Source organism: Danio aesculapii, chromosome 17 (genome assembly GCF_903798145.1).
Source record: "Danio aesculapii chromosome 17, fDanAes4.1, whole genome shotgun sequence".
NCBI classification, from domain to species: Eukaryota; Metazoa; Chordata; class Actinopteri; order Cypriniformes; family Danionidae; genus Danio; species Danio aesculapii.
The window spans coordinates 43121752-43139436 of NC_079451.1; the positions used below are offsets into that span (position 1 = coordinate 43121752).

The 17685-nt window shown below is 32.8% G+C and overlaps 1 protein-coding gene and 1 long non-coding RNA gene across 2 annotated transcripts in view; one reads left to right on the forward strand and one right to left on the reverse strand.

Moving 5' to 3' along the window:
• LOC130245080 (uncharacterized) overlaps positions 1-11781 on the reverse strand; it is a 17762-nt gene extending 5981 nt beyond the window's left edge. Inside the window, exons 1-2 of the long non-coding RNA XR_008839287.1 lie at positions 11704-11781; positions 9035-9190 (exon numbers count right to left, since the gene is read on the reverse strand). This is a non-coding gene — a long non-coding RNA (uncharacterized LOC130245080). The remainder of the gene's footprint in view (positions 1-9034; positions 9191-11703) is intronic.
• egln3 (egl-9 family hypoxia-inducible factor 3) overlaps positions 10949-17685 on the forward strand; it is a 17663-nt gene continuing 10926 nt past the window's right edge. The window contains exon 1 of the mRNA XM_056477725.1: positions 10949-11493. Coding sequence (XP_056333700.1) covers positions 11005-11493 — 489 coding nt within the window. The 5' untranslated portion in view covers positions 10949-11004. The remainder of the gene's footprint in view (positions 11494-17685) is intronic.

Here is a 17685-nt window from a genome sequence, read left to right on the forward strand (position 1 = left end):
TTTCTTTCAGAACGAAACAGGCATTTACTTCCATAGTATTTCTTTTTAAAAGCACACACTGTTAAGAATTTAATGTAGAATCTACAGTGGCAGCAGTGAGCCAGTAACGCATGTAAATTAACTACATTAAAAATATTGTATTTACATCTACAGCACCTGTATATGTATTTACTGCATTGTGTATCTTTACTGTAACATATACAGTCATTTTCAATGCAACCTTAAAATACAGTAAGATACTGCATAACTGTCATACAGTAAAATACAGTTTATTTTACAGTTAAATACTGTGTAATTACAAACATCGTTAATAAAATAAAGGATGCATTTACTGCATTGAGTATCTTTACTGTAAAATATACAGTCATTTTCAATGCAACCTTAAAATACAGTAAGATACCGCATAACTGTCATACAGTAAAATACAGTTTATTTTACAGTTAAATACTGTGTAATTTACAAACATCATTGATAAAATAAAGGATGCATTTACTGCATTGAGTATCTTTACTGTAAAATATACAGTCATTTTCAATGCAACCTTAAAATACAGTAAGATACCGCATAACTGTCATACAGTAAAATACAGTTTATTTTACAGTTAAATACTGTGTAATTTACAAACATCATTGATAAAATAAAGGATGCATTTACTGCATTGAGTATCTTTACTGTAAAATATACAGTCATTTTCAATGCAACCTTAAAATACAGTAAGATACCGCATAACTGTCATACAGTAAAATACTGTTTATTTTACAGTTAAATACTGTGTAATTTACAAACATCATTGATAAAATAAAGGATACATTTACTGCATTGAGTATCTTTACTGTAAAATATACAGTCATTTTCAATGCAACCTTAAAATACAGTAAGATACCGCATAACTGTCATACAGTAAAATACAGTTTATTTTACAGTTAAATATTGTGTAATTTACAAACATCGTTGATAAAATAAAGGAGATTCCCAAAATGCCCCGTGTAAAAATGAATATATACCTAATTAATTTACAAACATCGTTAACAGTGTATGGAGTGATAAAATAAAGGAGATTCCCAAAATGCCCTGTGTGAAAATGAATATATACCGAATTAATTTATAAACATTGTGAAAATAGCTTTACGTTCATGACTGTTCAAAGTAAAAAAAAATTTAATTATGGAGTGATAAAAACAAATTGTTATTATAAAACGTGTAAAAAAAATTAACTTAAAACACTACTATTAAGATTTGTGTTAGACATTATATGCAAATTAATAAATATTTTTACAAATATTAAATATTATTTTGAATATTTAAAAGTTGTAAAAAACTGATTTTTTAAAAAAATGGATATTTACTTCTATAGTATTGGAGTGATAGAAAAGGAGATTTCCAAAACCCCCTGTGTAAAAATTAATATATACCATAACTAAGAAGTAGGTAGCACATTATTATTGATGTAACTATCTAATGCATTTATTTTATTTATCTATTTGAAATTATTTATATATTTATCTCAAATTGTACTATTATCATTATTTTTGTTTTATTGTTAATATATATATATATATATTTTCTATTACTCCGTCTTCTGTTATACGTTTTACAAGAAAAGTGGCTATGTGTATGTATGGGTGGGTGGGATGGGTGGGGGGTGTCGGGGTTAAATGTTTACAAAAGTGTTCAAAAAGAAAAAAAGCAGAAATTGGACATTTGTATACAACAAATGCTATCCACTTGTGTTCAATAAATAAAGTTTATAAAAAATAAATGAATATCTACCTACAGTTAAACCGCTTTTTACTTAAAAAAAAAAAACTTTCCCAAATGATGTTTAACAGAGTAAATTTCACAGTATGTCTTATAGTATTTTTTCTTCTGGAGAAAGTCTTGTTTGTTTTATTTCGGCTAGAATAAAAGCCTAAGTTTTTAAAAACTCAGGTCAAAATTATTAGCCTCTTTAAGCTAATTTTTTTTTTCGACTGTCTACAGAACAAACCATCGTTATAACTTGCCTAATTACTCTAACATGCCTAGTTAAGCTTTTTACTGTCACTTTAAGCTGTATACTAGTGTCTTGAAAAACATCTAGTCAAATATTATTTACTGTCATCATGGCAAAGAAATCAGTTATTAGAAATGAGTTATTAAAACTAATATGTGTAGAAATGTGTTGGAAAAAAACATAACTTCGTTAAACAAATTGGGGAAGAAAATAAACAGGGGCTAATCATTCAGGGAGTTTAATAATTCTGATTGCAACTAATTCTACAAACATTGTGTAAATAGCCTTTTTTCCTGACTTTTCGTAATATATTTTTTCCAATTCTGAAGTTATAAAAAGAGATTGTTATTATTATACAACTCTGCCTCTGATGTGCACAAAAGAAGATATTCTGAAGAATGTTTGGGGGAAAAAAACAGGCATTTACTTCCATAATATTTTTTTGAAATATGCCATGATTAAAAAGGATCTTCCCAAAATCCCATGTGTAAAAAAGCTCCCTGAATATATACCAAATGTACAATAGCTGTTCAATTATGGAGTGATTGTTATTATTCTAAAACTTTGACTCCGATGTGTCAAAAAAAAAAAAAAGGTTTTTATGCTAGAAATGATATGCTTTAAACACTTTTTGACCCTTTTGACGCTCTTGAATGTGAATAAATAATGAGGAAATTTTTATGTTTGTTAATTATTTTACAATTTTTTAATTAATGATTACTCAACATTTTTGGCACATCAGTTTTTATAATGATAACATTTACTAAATTACTCCATAATAAAAAAGTAAACTGTCTGAAAAAAACAACAACTACATTTCTTTGTATCCATCTTATGCACAAATTCGGGCACCCTGTTGTGGGTGCATAATAATGTGCTCTTTCTTTATAAGAGATCACAGTGAAATGCCATTCGGTTTCTAGAGAAAGCTAGATAATGTCATGTTATTCAGACAGAAATACATAGTGTTGCAGTAGTGAGATGTGTGAAAGTAAATTGAAACTGAAAAATAGGCTATGCAAAAGTTTGGGCACCCTCTCCTTTGTGTGGATTTCAAAACCTGTAGTCACTTAATGCTGACTGAATACAACACAAAATAGATTTGAGTGACTCAGTGAACCGTAACAATCTCAACACCGATGCATCCAATCATGAAAAAGGATATTTAAGATGGCTGATGGCTAGTTGTGCTTCTGGTTTAGATATTTTTATTGATTTTCAGTTTTTCAAACCAGAAAAACAACAATACAAACCCCTGACCCATACCAATCCAACAGCGGGATAGCGCTTACATTAGCCGAAAATTAACCCTCTACAGCACAGATTTTTAAAAATGATTGCAACCAATTAAAAAGTATCAATAAAACGTCCAATCAGGTGTGGGAGTCACTATCTAGCACCGTTTGAAGGTGGAACTTCATTTTCTGACTCATGGTGACAGGAGCACATGGTATGAGAAGAAGTGAAGATTATTTGCTTAATTAACCTCATTTAAAGTAACAAACTGTACAAAACGTGTGTATTTGTGAAGTTGTAGAGAAGCCCTTTGTCAGATTTTATGGCGTTTTTTTTATTTTTCATGTTCAGAAATTCAATTTTTCTTTTCGTTTTCTCAGGGCAAAGTTGTGCGGTAAGTGGTACTTTTCAAGATGTGTTTACTGACATTACATGTGGGCATTTTCACATATTATCATTATTACATATTGTATTATTTTTCATTTAGTGTAGCACTGACCATCATTTATAAGTGATCAGTTTGCAAAGCAGGCAGCACACAAATTAGGGGTCAAATATATAGACCAGTAACAAACCACTATATACAGTGCTCAGCATATATGAGTACACCCCTCACACATCTCTCATTTAAATTCATATTAGATCTACAGCTAATCTAACAAAATAATTTATGATAACCGTCCAAAATTAGTACACCTAAATTAATATGTTAGAGAAAAATAGTGAACATATGTAAATGAGCAAAATTCAACAGAAAAAATAATAAAAAATAGAAAAAATAATAAAATTAAGTTGAAATTTTGTAGTTTGCAATTTTATTACAATATTTCGCATTAATTTAAATGTATCATCTTCTATTTTTAAAGATGTTCGGTGAATAAAATATTATTTTAATAAATATATCAGTTTAATAAATCTGTTTTGTTCAAATGCACCAAAATATATGTCCTATAATCACAGATAAAAATGATCATTTTCAAAATGGGGTGTGCTCAGTTATGGTGAGCACTGTACCTGTTTCATGTGTTCTTCCCTATTTCCCTAATGATTCTGTTACAATTTGAATAAGATTTGTAAATTATTATTGCTCTCTGATCACCGACTGATGATATTTGATATATGATATGTGAAGGATTTTCTCTGTGATTTTGTACCATTGTTGCATAAAGTTGCCTTAAAGCACCAAAAATATTTTAAGTTTGAGGGTCAAACCAAAAACAACTTTTAACAATAAAATGATCCGAAAAGAATGTACCGTTAAAACATGTGCAGTAGAGGGTTAACAAATATACAATTGTACATGTAGGTCCAAATACAAAAAATAAAATAAAATAAATACAAACATATAACATTACATATGTACAGCAAAATCTAATTATTTGAGATTTTCCACATATTCAATAAAAGGTTGCCACACCATAAAGAATTTCTCTTCTGACTCTCTTAATGAAAACCTGATTTTTTCCAAACAGAGACAAGATATAGTTTCTCTAATCCCCTGAGCATGATTAGCAAAATAGCTCTACGTGCCAATAAAGTCGAAAAAGCAATGATTTTACACTTTGATGAAAGCAACTGTATTTCCTTTGAGGTAACCCCAAACAGTGCCACCTGTGGATCTGGTTCTAGCTTGTGCTGAAGAATCACAGATAATGAATCAAATATTAACGGCCAGAAATGCTCCAAGTTAAGACAAGTCCAGAGCATGTGAAATAAAGTGCCTTTAGCACAATGACATCTATTGCACAAAGAACTAGTACCAGGAAACATTTGGGCTAATTTAGTCTTATGTTGTACTTCTTATTGTGAAACTGAAAGTAGCAACATGGGAACCTCAAAAAAAAAAAAACTTCCTAATGACCTAAAAAAATTAGGATAATTCATCAACATGAATTAGGAGAAGAAAGCAAAAAGCTATCACAAAGGTTTAAAGCCTGTCTTCACAGTCATCAATATAGTAATAAAATGAAAAGACACAGTAACCGATCTGGTGAAGGAAACATGATCTAGACCAAGAACAATATTTAAAAGGCAAGGGCGAAGAATGGTCACAGACAGACCACAGACCACATTGAAGGATTCGGATTTCTACCTTTCAATATTTCTACCTTCCAATCCGTCTCAGCATGGATCAACGTTTATCCTTTTCTCATCATCCTGTTTCTCATTATTTTTATTAAAGATGATTATTGAATAATGAATAAAGTTAACACATTTTTAATATAAGAATGTTCTCTGTCTCTTTGTTACTATTTTCAGGAGCCACCAAACAAGGTCATAGGTAACGAAGACCTCGAGTGGAACTGAAGGGCTGAGGACTGGAAACAACTGTTTCTATTGCCATTTCTATGAGTTAACACTATCTAAAATGTCTAAAGTGATTTTGCAATTTTACAGTTAATTCTTTTAAAGTGATTTAACTTTTTATTCAAGATAGACTTTGTGTAGTAAGGATATCAGAATCAGAATCAGTTTTATTGCCAAGTGTGTTTCTCACACACAAGGAATTTGTTTTGGCTACAGAAGCTTCCAGTGTACATAAAGTGACAAGTGACAACACAAAATAAATATGAAAAAAAATAAATGAATAAAAATGATAAACATTAAACAGATGCGGTTAGTGAAGAAACCTGGATGTTGAATTGTGTGTACTGATTGTTATAAATATACAGGTTATAAGGTGCTGTGTACAAGTGCGAATGTAGAAAGTATTGCATTGTATATTGATATAAGGTGCTGTGTACAAGTGTGTATGAGAAAGTATTGCACATATTTATTGCACAGTAGGGGAATATTTAACTGTTCATAAGGTAGACAGCCTGAGGAAAGAAACTTTTCCTGTGTCTGGCTGTTTTTGTGCTTGGTGCTCTGAAGCGCAGACCAGACGGTAACAGTTCGAACAGGTAGTGTGCTGGGTGTGTAGCGTCCAGAGTGATTTTGCGAGCCCTTTTACTCACTCTGAAAGAGTACAGGAAGAGTACAGTATTATAACTGCCTGAATGTAATAAATCAATGTTTTGATAAAGACGACTGAGAGTACACTCAGCCTTGGATAAGAAACAGATTGTACTTTAAGTGTGTGTGTGTTCTATTTGATTGTGGATCCGTTTCACAGGTCTGGAGTCAGCTCTAAACAGTATAGTGCATGTCTGACGTTTATATGCTTAAGATATTGTTCAGAATTGTACGCACGCACCCACGTGGAAATTTTCCTAGTCTATCTGTGTATTAACCAATCAGGACACCTATATGTGTGACGCAGTTAATGACGTTATGTGAGAGTGTAATTGATGTTGATTTGTGATTGTAAGCAGAGCGGCCTAGGAACTCATTGCGAGTGATTAAGCTGGTTTCTGCTGATGAAACTGCAAACTATCTTCAGTTTTATTCATTTTTTATCAACTTTATTTATGTATTTTATTATTCCGGCTCATCTTCATCTGACAGACTGCTCATTCTTTGGGTTAAAACTGTAAATAATCCCTACAACCTCTAAAGAGCTCCAGGAACATCTTGCTGCTGATAATGTCATTGTACATCATTCCACAATCCAGCAAAGACTTCACAAAGAACAGCTCAATGGAAGGTGATGCAGAAGAAGCCTTTTCTGCATTCTGCCAACAAGAAGAGTGAGGTATGCAAAAGCTCATCTGGACAAGCCCAAATCATTTTGGAAAAATATACAGTGGACAGATGCCACAACCATAGGCGCTTTGCATGACGGAAAAAGAACACAGCATTTTAGGAGAAGAACCTGCTCCCTATACTGTAAAATATGGTGGAGGGTCCATCATGCTGTGTGGATGTGTGGCAGGCACCTGTGTGGATGTGTAACCCAAAGCACAGTTCCAGATCTACCAAGGAATTCATGCTGAGACATGATACAATGTTCTAGAATGGCCATCCCAGTCCCCAGACTTAAACATCAGCGAAAATCTATGAGTTGATTTGAAAAGGGCCGTTCATGCTCAGCACCCATCAAGCCTGACTGAACTGGAGAAATTGTGCAAGGAAGCACTGCTTAAAATGCCTCCAGCAAGAATTCAGGGACTTACCCTTGACTATAAGATGTGTCTACAGGCTGTTATTTCAGCAAAAAGTAGCTCTGCAAAAGTTTGATGTCATTATTTTGTTGGGGTGCCCAAATTTTTGCACCGGTCTGTTTTTGTTAAGACTTTGCATTAAGAAATTGCATTGCATCTGGTGATTAAATAAATGTTGTGTCAGAACTGAAATGCTGTTTTTTCCAAGGGTATAAAATATATCCAAATGAATTTGCTGATTTGAAGGGCCAGCAGGCTATGCAGGCTTGAAATTGTGAAAATTATTATGCATAAGACTGTATACAGTTGAAGTCAAAATGATTAGCCCCCCTGAATTATTAGCCCCCTTGTTTATTTTTTGCCCTAATTTCTGTTTAACGGAGATACGATTTTTTCAACACATTTGTAAACATAATAATTTTAATAACTCATCTCTAATAACTGATTTATTTTATCTTTGTCATGATGACAGTAAATAATATTTGACTAGATATTTTTCAAGACACTTCTATACAGCTTAAAGTGACATTTAAAGGCTTAACTAGGTTAATTAGGCAAACTAGGCAGGTAAGTGTAATTAGGCAAGTTATTGTATAATGATGGTTTGTTCTGTAGATAGTTGAAAAAAAATAGCTTAAAGGGGCTAATAATGTTGACCTTAAAATGGTTTTAAAAAATTAAAAGCTGCTTTCATTCTAGCCAAAATAAAACAAAACAGACTTTCTCCAGACGAAAAAATATTATCAGACATACTGTGAAAATTTCCTTGCTGTGTTAAACATCATTTGGGAAACATTTAAAAAAGAAAAAAAAATTCAAAGGGGGGCTAATAAACCTGACTTCAACTGCATCAGGGAAATTATGTTTATACATCTACAAAAACCTTATATACATGTATAATTAAACTAAAAAGCTGCTGAAGTGGAGATTTATGGCATTTAAGGCAGGAGAACAAACATACTGTAAGAAATGTACTTTTAAATGATATAATATTGTTGAAATCTGCAGGCACAGATCTATAAAGTGTGATAAAAGAATTGCTTATAGTATATTTTGGACGTATTCCATTACACTGCAATGAAAAAAAAACTTATGAATAGCCAAAAACACCAAAAATACATTTTAAAATTGAGTATCTTAAAGGGATAGTTCACCCAAAATTGTGAATTCTGTCATCATTTACTCATCCTAAACCTGCTCCAAACCTCCAAGTTTCTTTCTTCTGTTCAACACAAAAGAAGATATTTTAAACAATGATCGGGGGAAAGCAGATAAATAAATATGAATATATATATATATATATATATATATATATATATATATATATATATATATATATATATAAATATGAATATATATATATAAATAAAAACCTTTATGAAAAGCCAAAAATCCCAGAAATTTCTAAATCGACAGGTTTATGAAACCAGCGGTGTATAGACTTAAAGGGATAGTTCACCCAAAAATGAAAGTTTGAGTTTTATTCTGTTGAACACAAAGAAAGCAGAAAAAATACTTCAATAGTTTATTTTGTTCCTACTGTGGCTGTCAATTGCTGCATTTTGCAACATTCTTCAGAATATCTTGCTTCGTGTTCAACTAAAAAAAGAAACCCATAAACATTTAGAACCACTTGAGTAGAAAACGTTTAACACAAATATAAAATAGTTTTTTTACTCTACCATCTGAATTGAACTGATATGTTCTTTTACAGCACAGCATCGTGTCATAGTCCATTGTGCAAATGTCATTTCACTCTGACCTTTCTCTGTGCAGAAGTCCAGCCAGCAGATCTGTCATCTGGGTCAGTCCAAACGTCACGTCTGCGATATGCCTTTAATTATTTCCGTACTATTTTTAGCCGATCAACGTGCATTCAGTGGTGTTTCCAGACATTTCAGAGCCACGTCAGATTTATCTGTGTGAACACAGTGAGAAATGAGCAAAAAATAAATGAAAATAAATGATTTTGTTTGATGATTAACTGAATGTGATTGACTGAGGTCACGTAAGCAATATATAAGTCAAATCTGCACTGATAGCATTGCAAGAAATTATTAATATAATCAAAAATGTATATCCTCATATAGTACTAGGAAAACAAAACTAGTAAAGCTAAATAAATACAAACTAAATACAAATACTTACTTATTTCTCTTTGTGATAAGAACAAACCTGAATTATCTTCATTTTAAACATGAAATAAAACTATTTATGGTTAAAAAGGACAACTGAACTGCTATTTGTAGGTCAAAGTAAAACTATACTGTATGTCCCGGCACTCTCAGAAATAAAGGTACGCGAGCTGTCACTGGGGTGGTTTTAAATGGTACACATTTGCACCTGAAGGGTCCATATTGGTACCTCAAAGGTACATATTAGTACCTAAAAAGAGGAACACTTTTGTACTTTTTAGGTACTAACATGTACCCTTGAGGTATTAATATGGGCCTTTTAGGTACAACATTGTACCTTTTGAAAAGGTACCACACCAGTGGCAGCTCGTGTACCTTTATTTCTGAGACAAATCTGACAATCTGCAGACAATCTGATGATCTTAATAGCAAATAAATAAACTTACAATGTACTTTGCTAGTTTAATTTACATTATTGTCATTGTTGATAATAATAATAATATTGCAAGATAAATAATAAATACAATAAAAAATGTAAGAAATATTTAATTGTGCACACTGAACATAACTTAAGGTTTAATCATAATAATAAACGTTTTTTTTTTTTTTACTAATTTTTATATGGATCAGACTTACGACATGCATTTACATTTAATAAATACCAACAAAAACAACAATAGATGGCCATTTTTAATAATACAATCTTTAAAACAATAATATTATTTATAGATGGTCAGATGTTAACAATAAAATCTTTAAAATAATAATAATTATAATAGGGCATCACGGTGGCGCAGTAAGTAGCACAATCACCTCACAGCAAGACGGTCGCTGGATTAAGCCTCGGCTGAGTCAGTTGGCATGTCTGTGTGGAGTTTTCATGTTCTCCCTGTGTTCGCGTAGGTTTCCTCCGGGTGTTCTGGTTTCCCCCACAAGTCCAAAGACATGGGTGAATTGGGTAAGCTAAATTATCCGTAGTGTGTGTGTGAATAAGTGTGTATGGATGTTTCCCAGTGATGGGTTGCAACTGAAAGGGTATCTGCTGCGTAAAACATATGCTGGATAAGTTGGCGGTTCATTCCGCTGTGGCGACCCCAGATTAATAAAGGGACTAAGCTGAAAAGAAAATGAATGAATGAATGTAAATAATTTAATAATAATTTTATTATTTATTAGTATTAATAATGATGATGATAATATTATTAATAATAATAATAAAGGGTACAATGTTAATAATGCAATCTTTAAAATCATAATAATAATAATAATAATAATAATAATATTGGTCAGATGTTACCATCTTTAACATGTTTGTTGTTTATTATTTAAGATGTTTATTATTGAATATATAACAACATTTTAAAATACTCACTTACTGACACTTAATGACATACTGACTTTTTACTGACATCATTTAACGTTTTTCTGCTCTGGACCAATAATCTTTGATGTCTCCTCAGTGAGCATCTCTAGTGCGTGTGCGTGTGTGTGTGTGTGTGTGTGGCTCTAATTTAAGCTCTGCCACATGTGATGATGTTCACGTAACTCTGACTCTCCCTCTCATCTCTGACAGGAGCGCCGCACTTCTGCAAACTCAATGGCAGAACAGCGCGGAAATCCCTGTCCGGTCCCGAGCCGGCCCCATACAGGCAGAAACGACCAGCCGGCGGGCGAGCAACCCATAGGTCCCGCAGAGCTGCCCAAAGAGCTGAGAAACCCCCGCAGCAACCGGGCTAAATCCAAAGAGCACAAGCGTTTAAACGCGCAGAAACTCGTGCTGCAGTACGTGGTCCCGTGCATGAACTCCTACGGCTTGTGTATAATCGACCGGTTTCTGGGGGACCGGATCGGGGAGCGCGTTTTGCAGGAGGTCCGGCGCATTCACCAGAGCGGTGGCATGCAGGACGGCCAGCTGGCGAGCCAAAAACTGGACAAAAGCAAAGCTATTCGCGGAGACAAGATTGCGTGGGTCGATGGCACCGAAAGCAGCTGCCAAAATATCGGCTATTTGCTGACCCGCATGGACAAAGTGATCACGTGCGCGGACGGCAGACTGGACAAGTTCAAAATCACAGGCAGACACAAGGTGAGGAGAGACTATCAGATGCATCACGAAAACAAACTGTTGAAAAATGATGCAGCCTAATATAGTTGAAATCTACAGAAATAAAACTATAAAGTATGTTAAAAGAAACAGTATGTTGAAATAGTATGTTAAACGTCTTCTTAAAAGCATAGTTTGGATGCATTTGACTGAAAAAAGATCAAATCTTAAAATTAATGGAAAAGTGTTCACCAGTGTCTTCCTTTAAATGGATAATTCACCCAAAAATATTAATTCTGCCATCACTTACAAAACCTGTTTGAGTTTCACAAGACACTGAAGAATGCTGGTGGAAAACAGAAAGTTTGTGCTTGTGTTTGGCAATGCAGCTGCATGCTTTCATTTGCATGTTGCAACCAGTCTATGGTTGCAACATGGCCGATTATAATTGTTGGGACGTTTTGATCAGAAAGTGTTGATCAGAAGACATGCACGTGCAAACAACTAAAAGTGATAAATTGTCAATCCAATGTTGGGTCAAATATAAACAAACGAAGTTTGGTTAATTTATTTATTTCATTTTTTTTTTCAATTCAATTTAAATGACACTTTTGAACAAAACAGTTAGTCCATATTTGACCCAACGTAAAAAGGGCATTTTTAGGGTAAAATAAAACTTTGTTTTTTTCAGTTCATATTAAAAAAAATCACGTTATGTTTGGCTAATTGATATGAATTCGTTTCATACAATTTAGTACGATTTGCCCATCTCCCAATGATAATTGGCTTTAGGGGTGGGGTTTGGTGCCACGCCCTCTTCTAGAAATCCTACATTTTTAAATTTACATTTTACACATTAGTCACTATGACAGAACTTTGTTTTCACATTGTAAAAACGCTGAGTGGTTGTATTGTAACCCAAATGTTAACTTTGTCCGTATTTGACAAATATATGGACAAACCCAACCATGCGTTTATTTTTTTTAAATTAAGTTTAAATTACATTTTATATTTTTACATTTACAGCCTATTTTAACCCAGCGGTTGTGTTTGTCCATATTTTATCCAAAGGTTGGGCTACAATAACAACATTATTGTAAATGTAAAATAACATTTTTAAAGTGAATGCATTTGAAAATAAATGTTTAAGATTCTGCATTATTTAGGTCAATAAAGGAGTCTACATTTATGACACCATACAAACTGAGATGTTCCTATTCATTATTAATATAGTATTATTTATTGTGCATGAAGTTTCATGCTTTTATTTGAAACAGATCAAAAGACAAACTGTACTGATGCAATGCAAAGTTAGATCATAATAGGAAAGCATTAATGAAATAAAATAAATGTCCTTATTAATACTAATGATTGAGCATGCTTTACACTGATTCATCAAAAGACATTTGTCGCAAAAGTTATTTATTATGACCAGAAGAGAAGCACTGTTGAGAAAAAGAAAAGAACACCCATGCATGTTGTATGATTGATGTAAAGCGCTGTTTTTATGGACTTCTTGGAAAACGCCCCCTTGTTTGTACGCGTACATGCGGCTCTTGTGCTCCTCAATGGCGGTCGAGGTCGGGCATGTCTATTAAATGAGCTCAAACGTCTTACGATGTGCGGTCACGCAAACTACATCTAAAGTCAGACTACTTGAGATTAAACCAGCCCGGTCTCGATTACTTTATGGTGATATTTTCCCCAAAACAAACTGTTTGCCATTGAATGAATGCATGAGAGCTGAGCTTGTGGTCTGACCTGCTGGGTTTTACTGATAGTAAATCAGCACATTTCGGTTGAACTCTTAGAAATGCACCAAACAAACAGACTGGCGCTCAGTGTGAAACGGGGATCTTCAGTGGGCGGGGCTTACAGGACTGGACTTTGTCACGTATACGATGCTGTTGGCAGGGGTTTGCAAACGGGGGTCTGGGGGCACTCAGGGGCCAAAAAGGGTGATGGTCTAGGGACAGGATTGTAGTAAAAGAATGTAAAATGTAATTTATTTTAACAGCAATAAACACTTGAATTAATGATGAAGATGATGATGATGATAATAAATGAATACATAGGCTAGTAAAATCCATGATCATGAACGAATGAATGAATAAACATAGATTACAACCATATAAGAAATATTTTCCAAATATTATGTCCAATTTATAATCTTAACGGCAGAGAATTTGGCCTTTATGTAAAATAGACTGTGGTTTTACATTTTAGGGCTGGGTCTTATTTATATTTTAGGTAAAATATTTCTTAGTTATTTATATCTAAACAAACGTTAATAAACAAAATGTTGATCAAATGTTCTGTTCAGTCTTGATATTTTACATCTGCTTAACATTTCTTATATTTTTAATCTAATTATTCTTATGTTTTTGTATTTTATCCTTGATTAAAACTGTATAAAAGTTATTTACATTTTTAAAACGACAAATATCAGATAAGCAACGCAAATAGCCTAAATTATATGTATAAAATATAGGCTACACACAGTCAAAGCCAGGTTTATTGTAATATCTTTATTAGAAAGACCAGCTATAGTGAGATCAGTTAAGGTTTGGTCAGTGAGTTAAGGTTAGGTAAATGAGTTTTGGTCTTTTATCTAATTTCTGTAATAATTTTGCAGCCTCATATTGATAAATGCATCTTGAACGTGATAAACAGGTTTGAAACATTACCCTCACAGTTTGATCCTCACACAATACGTTGTTTTAACACCTCAGCATATGTTTTAATGCCGCAGATAAACTCCTCAGTTTGAACATTCATTCACATGTAAATCATTTTCAGAGCACTGCTGACTTGCACGTAGGCGGCTTAATCACGTGACACCTGTTCCATTTCTCATCGACGAACCTTCAGGTGACTGAAATCAACTTTTAAAGTAGGCTAATTTAATCGAAATTTCAGAGAACAAACGCAATTTGTACATCGCAATAGAATAAATATTACAAACTCTAAAACATTACAGTTTAAAGTATACATGTTTTTAAAATACCGGGTATAGCTTTCTTAGCTACCACTGAGGTAGCATAGAGAGAACTACTAGGTCTATATAGGCTAGATCAGTGGTGTATTTTTTTAAAAGTCAAATTCAAGCACTTTCCAGACGCATTTTCAATTCCAGCACTTTACAAGTGTGGCAAATTACATATTTACATACATAGATCATACTGCATTAAATCAGATGCTGTTTAGTACAGTATTCTGCATTTTCACTCTCTTAAATGTTATTTATACTCGCAACTTAAATGTAAAAAGAAAACACGCAGATCATGCTGCAGGTACAAGCGCAAACTTCAGAGTTTCATTTATGCAAAAGCAAAAATATTCGTTATTATTATTATTATTATTATTATTATAGGCTTGCCATTTTGTAACAAATTATTAAAACAATACAATTACATTTTCAAGCATTTAAAAATAGATTAAAATCATGCATTTTCAAGAATTGAAAATAAGAAAAAATATATATATATATATCGTGAACGCGGCTGTTACTTGAAATGCGTGGCTCTGATCCGCCGAGCGCCCCCTACAGGACAATAGGGTGTCAATCATAGGAAATACGTGTTCTTGAGCCTCATTCGCTGGAGTAAAATGCGCTGAATGGGGTTTTTCATATGAATATCCACCCACCGGAGCGCGACACACATTCTGCACGTTTCACATGCTCGGCAGGTGCGCAGAGCTCTGATCCTCCGGCGCTCATGGACGAGCATTCAGAGTCCCTATAAAACATTGGCATCATTTACCCGGCTCTCAGAGAACGAGCTCGCGCAATTTAAACATCTCTCTCAAAACTTTTTACTCTTTTGAATGCACCAGCCCCAGAACAAAATGCCTTTTCTTCAGCACGATCTGGACACGCAGTTAGAGAGTTTGGCTTTTGGGCAGGTTGTCCCGGCTCTGTTGGATCAGGGCTTTTTCTACGTGGATCATTTTTTGGGGGACATTGCGGGACATATGGTTTTGGGGCAGGTCAAACGCATGCATTGCTGTGGACTTCTCAACGACGGGCAGCTGGCAGGGCAGAACAGCGGAGTTTGCCGGAGGAACATCAGAGGAGATAAAATAACGTGGGTTAACGGGACCGAGAGGGGAACCGAGGCCGTCAACTTCTTATTAACACTTATAGATAAACTCATTTCTCTGTGTGTGGGGCGACTAGGCAAAAGCATTCGTGCGAGGTCAAAGGTAAGAGTTATGGTGCATAAGCGTCACTTTAAAGTGCATAAAAGTTATTACAAATGCATCAGCTGGAAAATCTAATGTTTTAAAGCATTTCAATCAATATTGCTGTTTAACAACTATTATAACTGTCGATCATAAAATATAACTGTGGAAGGCTATTTTTTTTGTTTGAAGTGTTATCAAACTTTGATTTATATCGTCATATGTACAAGTATAAGCTGGAAAAAAGTTTTTATTGTATGTAAATCATATCAGTAATTGAATATTGCTGTTTATCAACTGTTAATAGACAACAGTCGTGTTATGAAACTTGGATTGTTTGCATCATTAGCTGGGAAAATATATTTGATAAATTAATTAGCATCATATATCAGTAATTGAATATTGCTGTTTAACAACTGTTAATCGATAAAAGTTTAACATAAAATATTATTAGATTAATAACTTTAGGACTAATAACTTTTTTTAGCTTGAAGTGTTATGAAATTTGGAGTCATATTGTCATGTTTACAAAAGTATAAGCTGGAGAATACAAAGTTTAATATTGTATTTAAATCGTATCAGTAATTGAATATTGCTGTTTATCAACAGTTAATTGATAAAAGCTGAACATAAAATATTTTAAGAATAACTTTTTTTAGTTTGAAGTGTTATGAAACTTGATTTACATCATCATGTTTACAAAAGTATCAGTTGGAAAATGTTTTTTTATGTATTAGAATCATATCAGTAATTAAATAACAACTGTTAACCATCAAAAGATGAACATAAAATATCATAAGAGTAATAACTTTTTCAGTTTGAAGAGTTATGAAACTGGAAAAAAAAATCTGGAAAATATAAATTTTATTGAAGTTGAATCATATACAAGTAATTGAATATTACTATTTATCAACTGTTAATGATAGAAGTTGACTGATGAATATATATGTAATATTATTAATATTAAATACAAACCTACTGTGTGTGTGTGTGTGTGTGTGTATGCATAAGACTGTATACAGTTGAAGTCAGAAATATTAGCCCCCCCGGAATTATTAGCCCCCCTGTTTATTTTTTTCCCCATTTTCTGTTTAACGGAGAGCAGATTTTTTTCAACACATTTCTAAACATAATAGTTTTAATAACTCATCTCTAATAACTAATGATATTTTATCTTTGCCATGATGACAGTAGATAATATTTTACTAGATATTTTTCAAGACACTTCTATACAGCTTAAAGTGACATTTAAAGGCTTAACTAAGTTAATTAGGGTAACTAGGCAAGTTAGGGTAATTAGGCAAGTTATTGTATAACGATGGTTTGTTCTGTAGACTATCGGCAAAAAATATAGCTTAAAACGCCTTATAGTTTTGACCTTAAAATGGATTTTAAAAAAATGTAAAACTGCTTTTATTCTAGCCAAAATAAAACAAATCAGACTTTCTACAGAAGAAAAACTATTATCAGACATACTGTGAAAATTTCCTGGCTCTGTTAAACATCATTTAGGAAATATTTATAAAAGAAAAAAAAAAAAAAAAAAAAAAGGGGGGGGGGGGGATGCTAATAATTCTGACTTCAACTGTATATAAATTTATACATTGAAATTAAATTGCATTATTTTTTGCTTTTTGAAATTAAATTATGCTCACCAAGTATTGTTTGATAGTTACTTTGTTTACATAAAAACTTATATATACATTTTATTTATATATTAGATATTAAATGGTTGATAGTTACTCTATTTATATAAAACATATGCAGATAAAGAAACATTGAGAGATATGGTTTGAGTAAAATGTTTTTTTTTTTTTTACATTTGGTAAACTACTGATGATACATTAATTCCAAATTGCTATGGCAGAAAATAATATAAAATAATACATTTTTAGACTTTTATGTTAACTTATAACTTTAAAAGAGTTAGAAAAGCCTCAACATTTGTTGGAATAATTCACAACAAACGGAAACTTTTTTTATTCTGACCAATTGTAATTTTCTGAAAAAAAAAAGTTATGAATAGCAATATATTTAAAAATAATATTA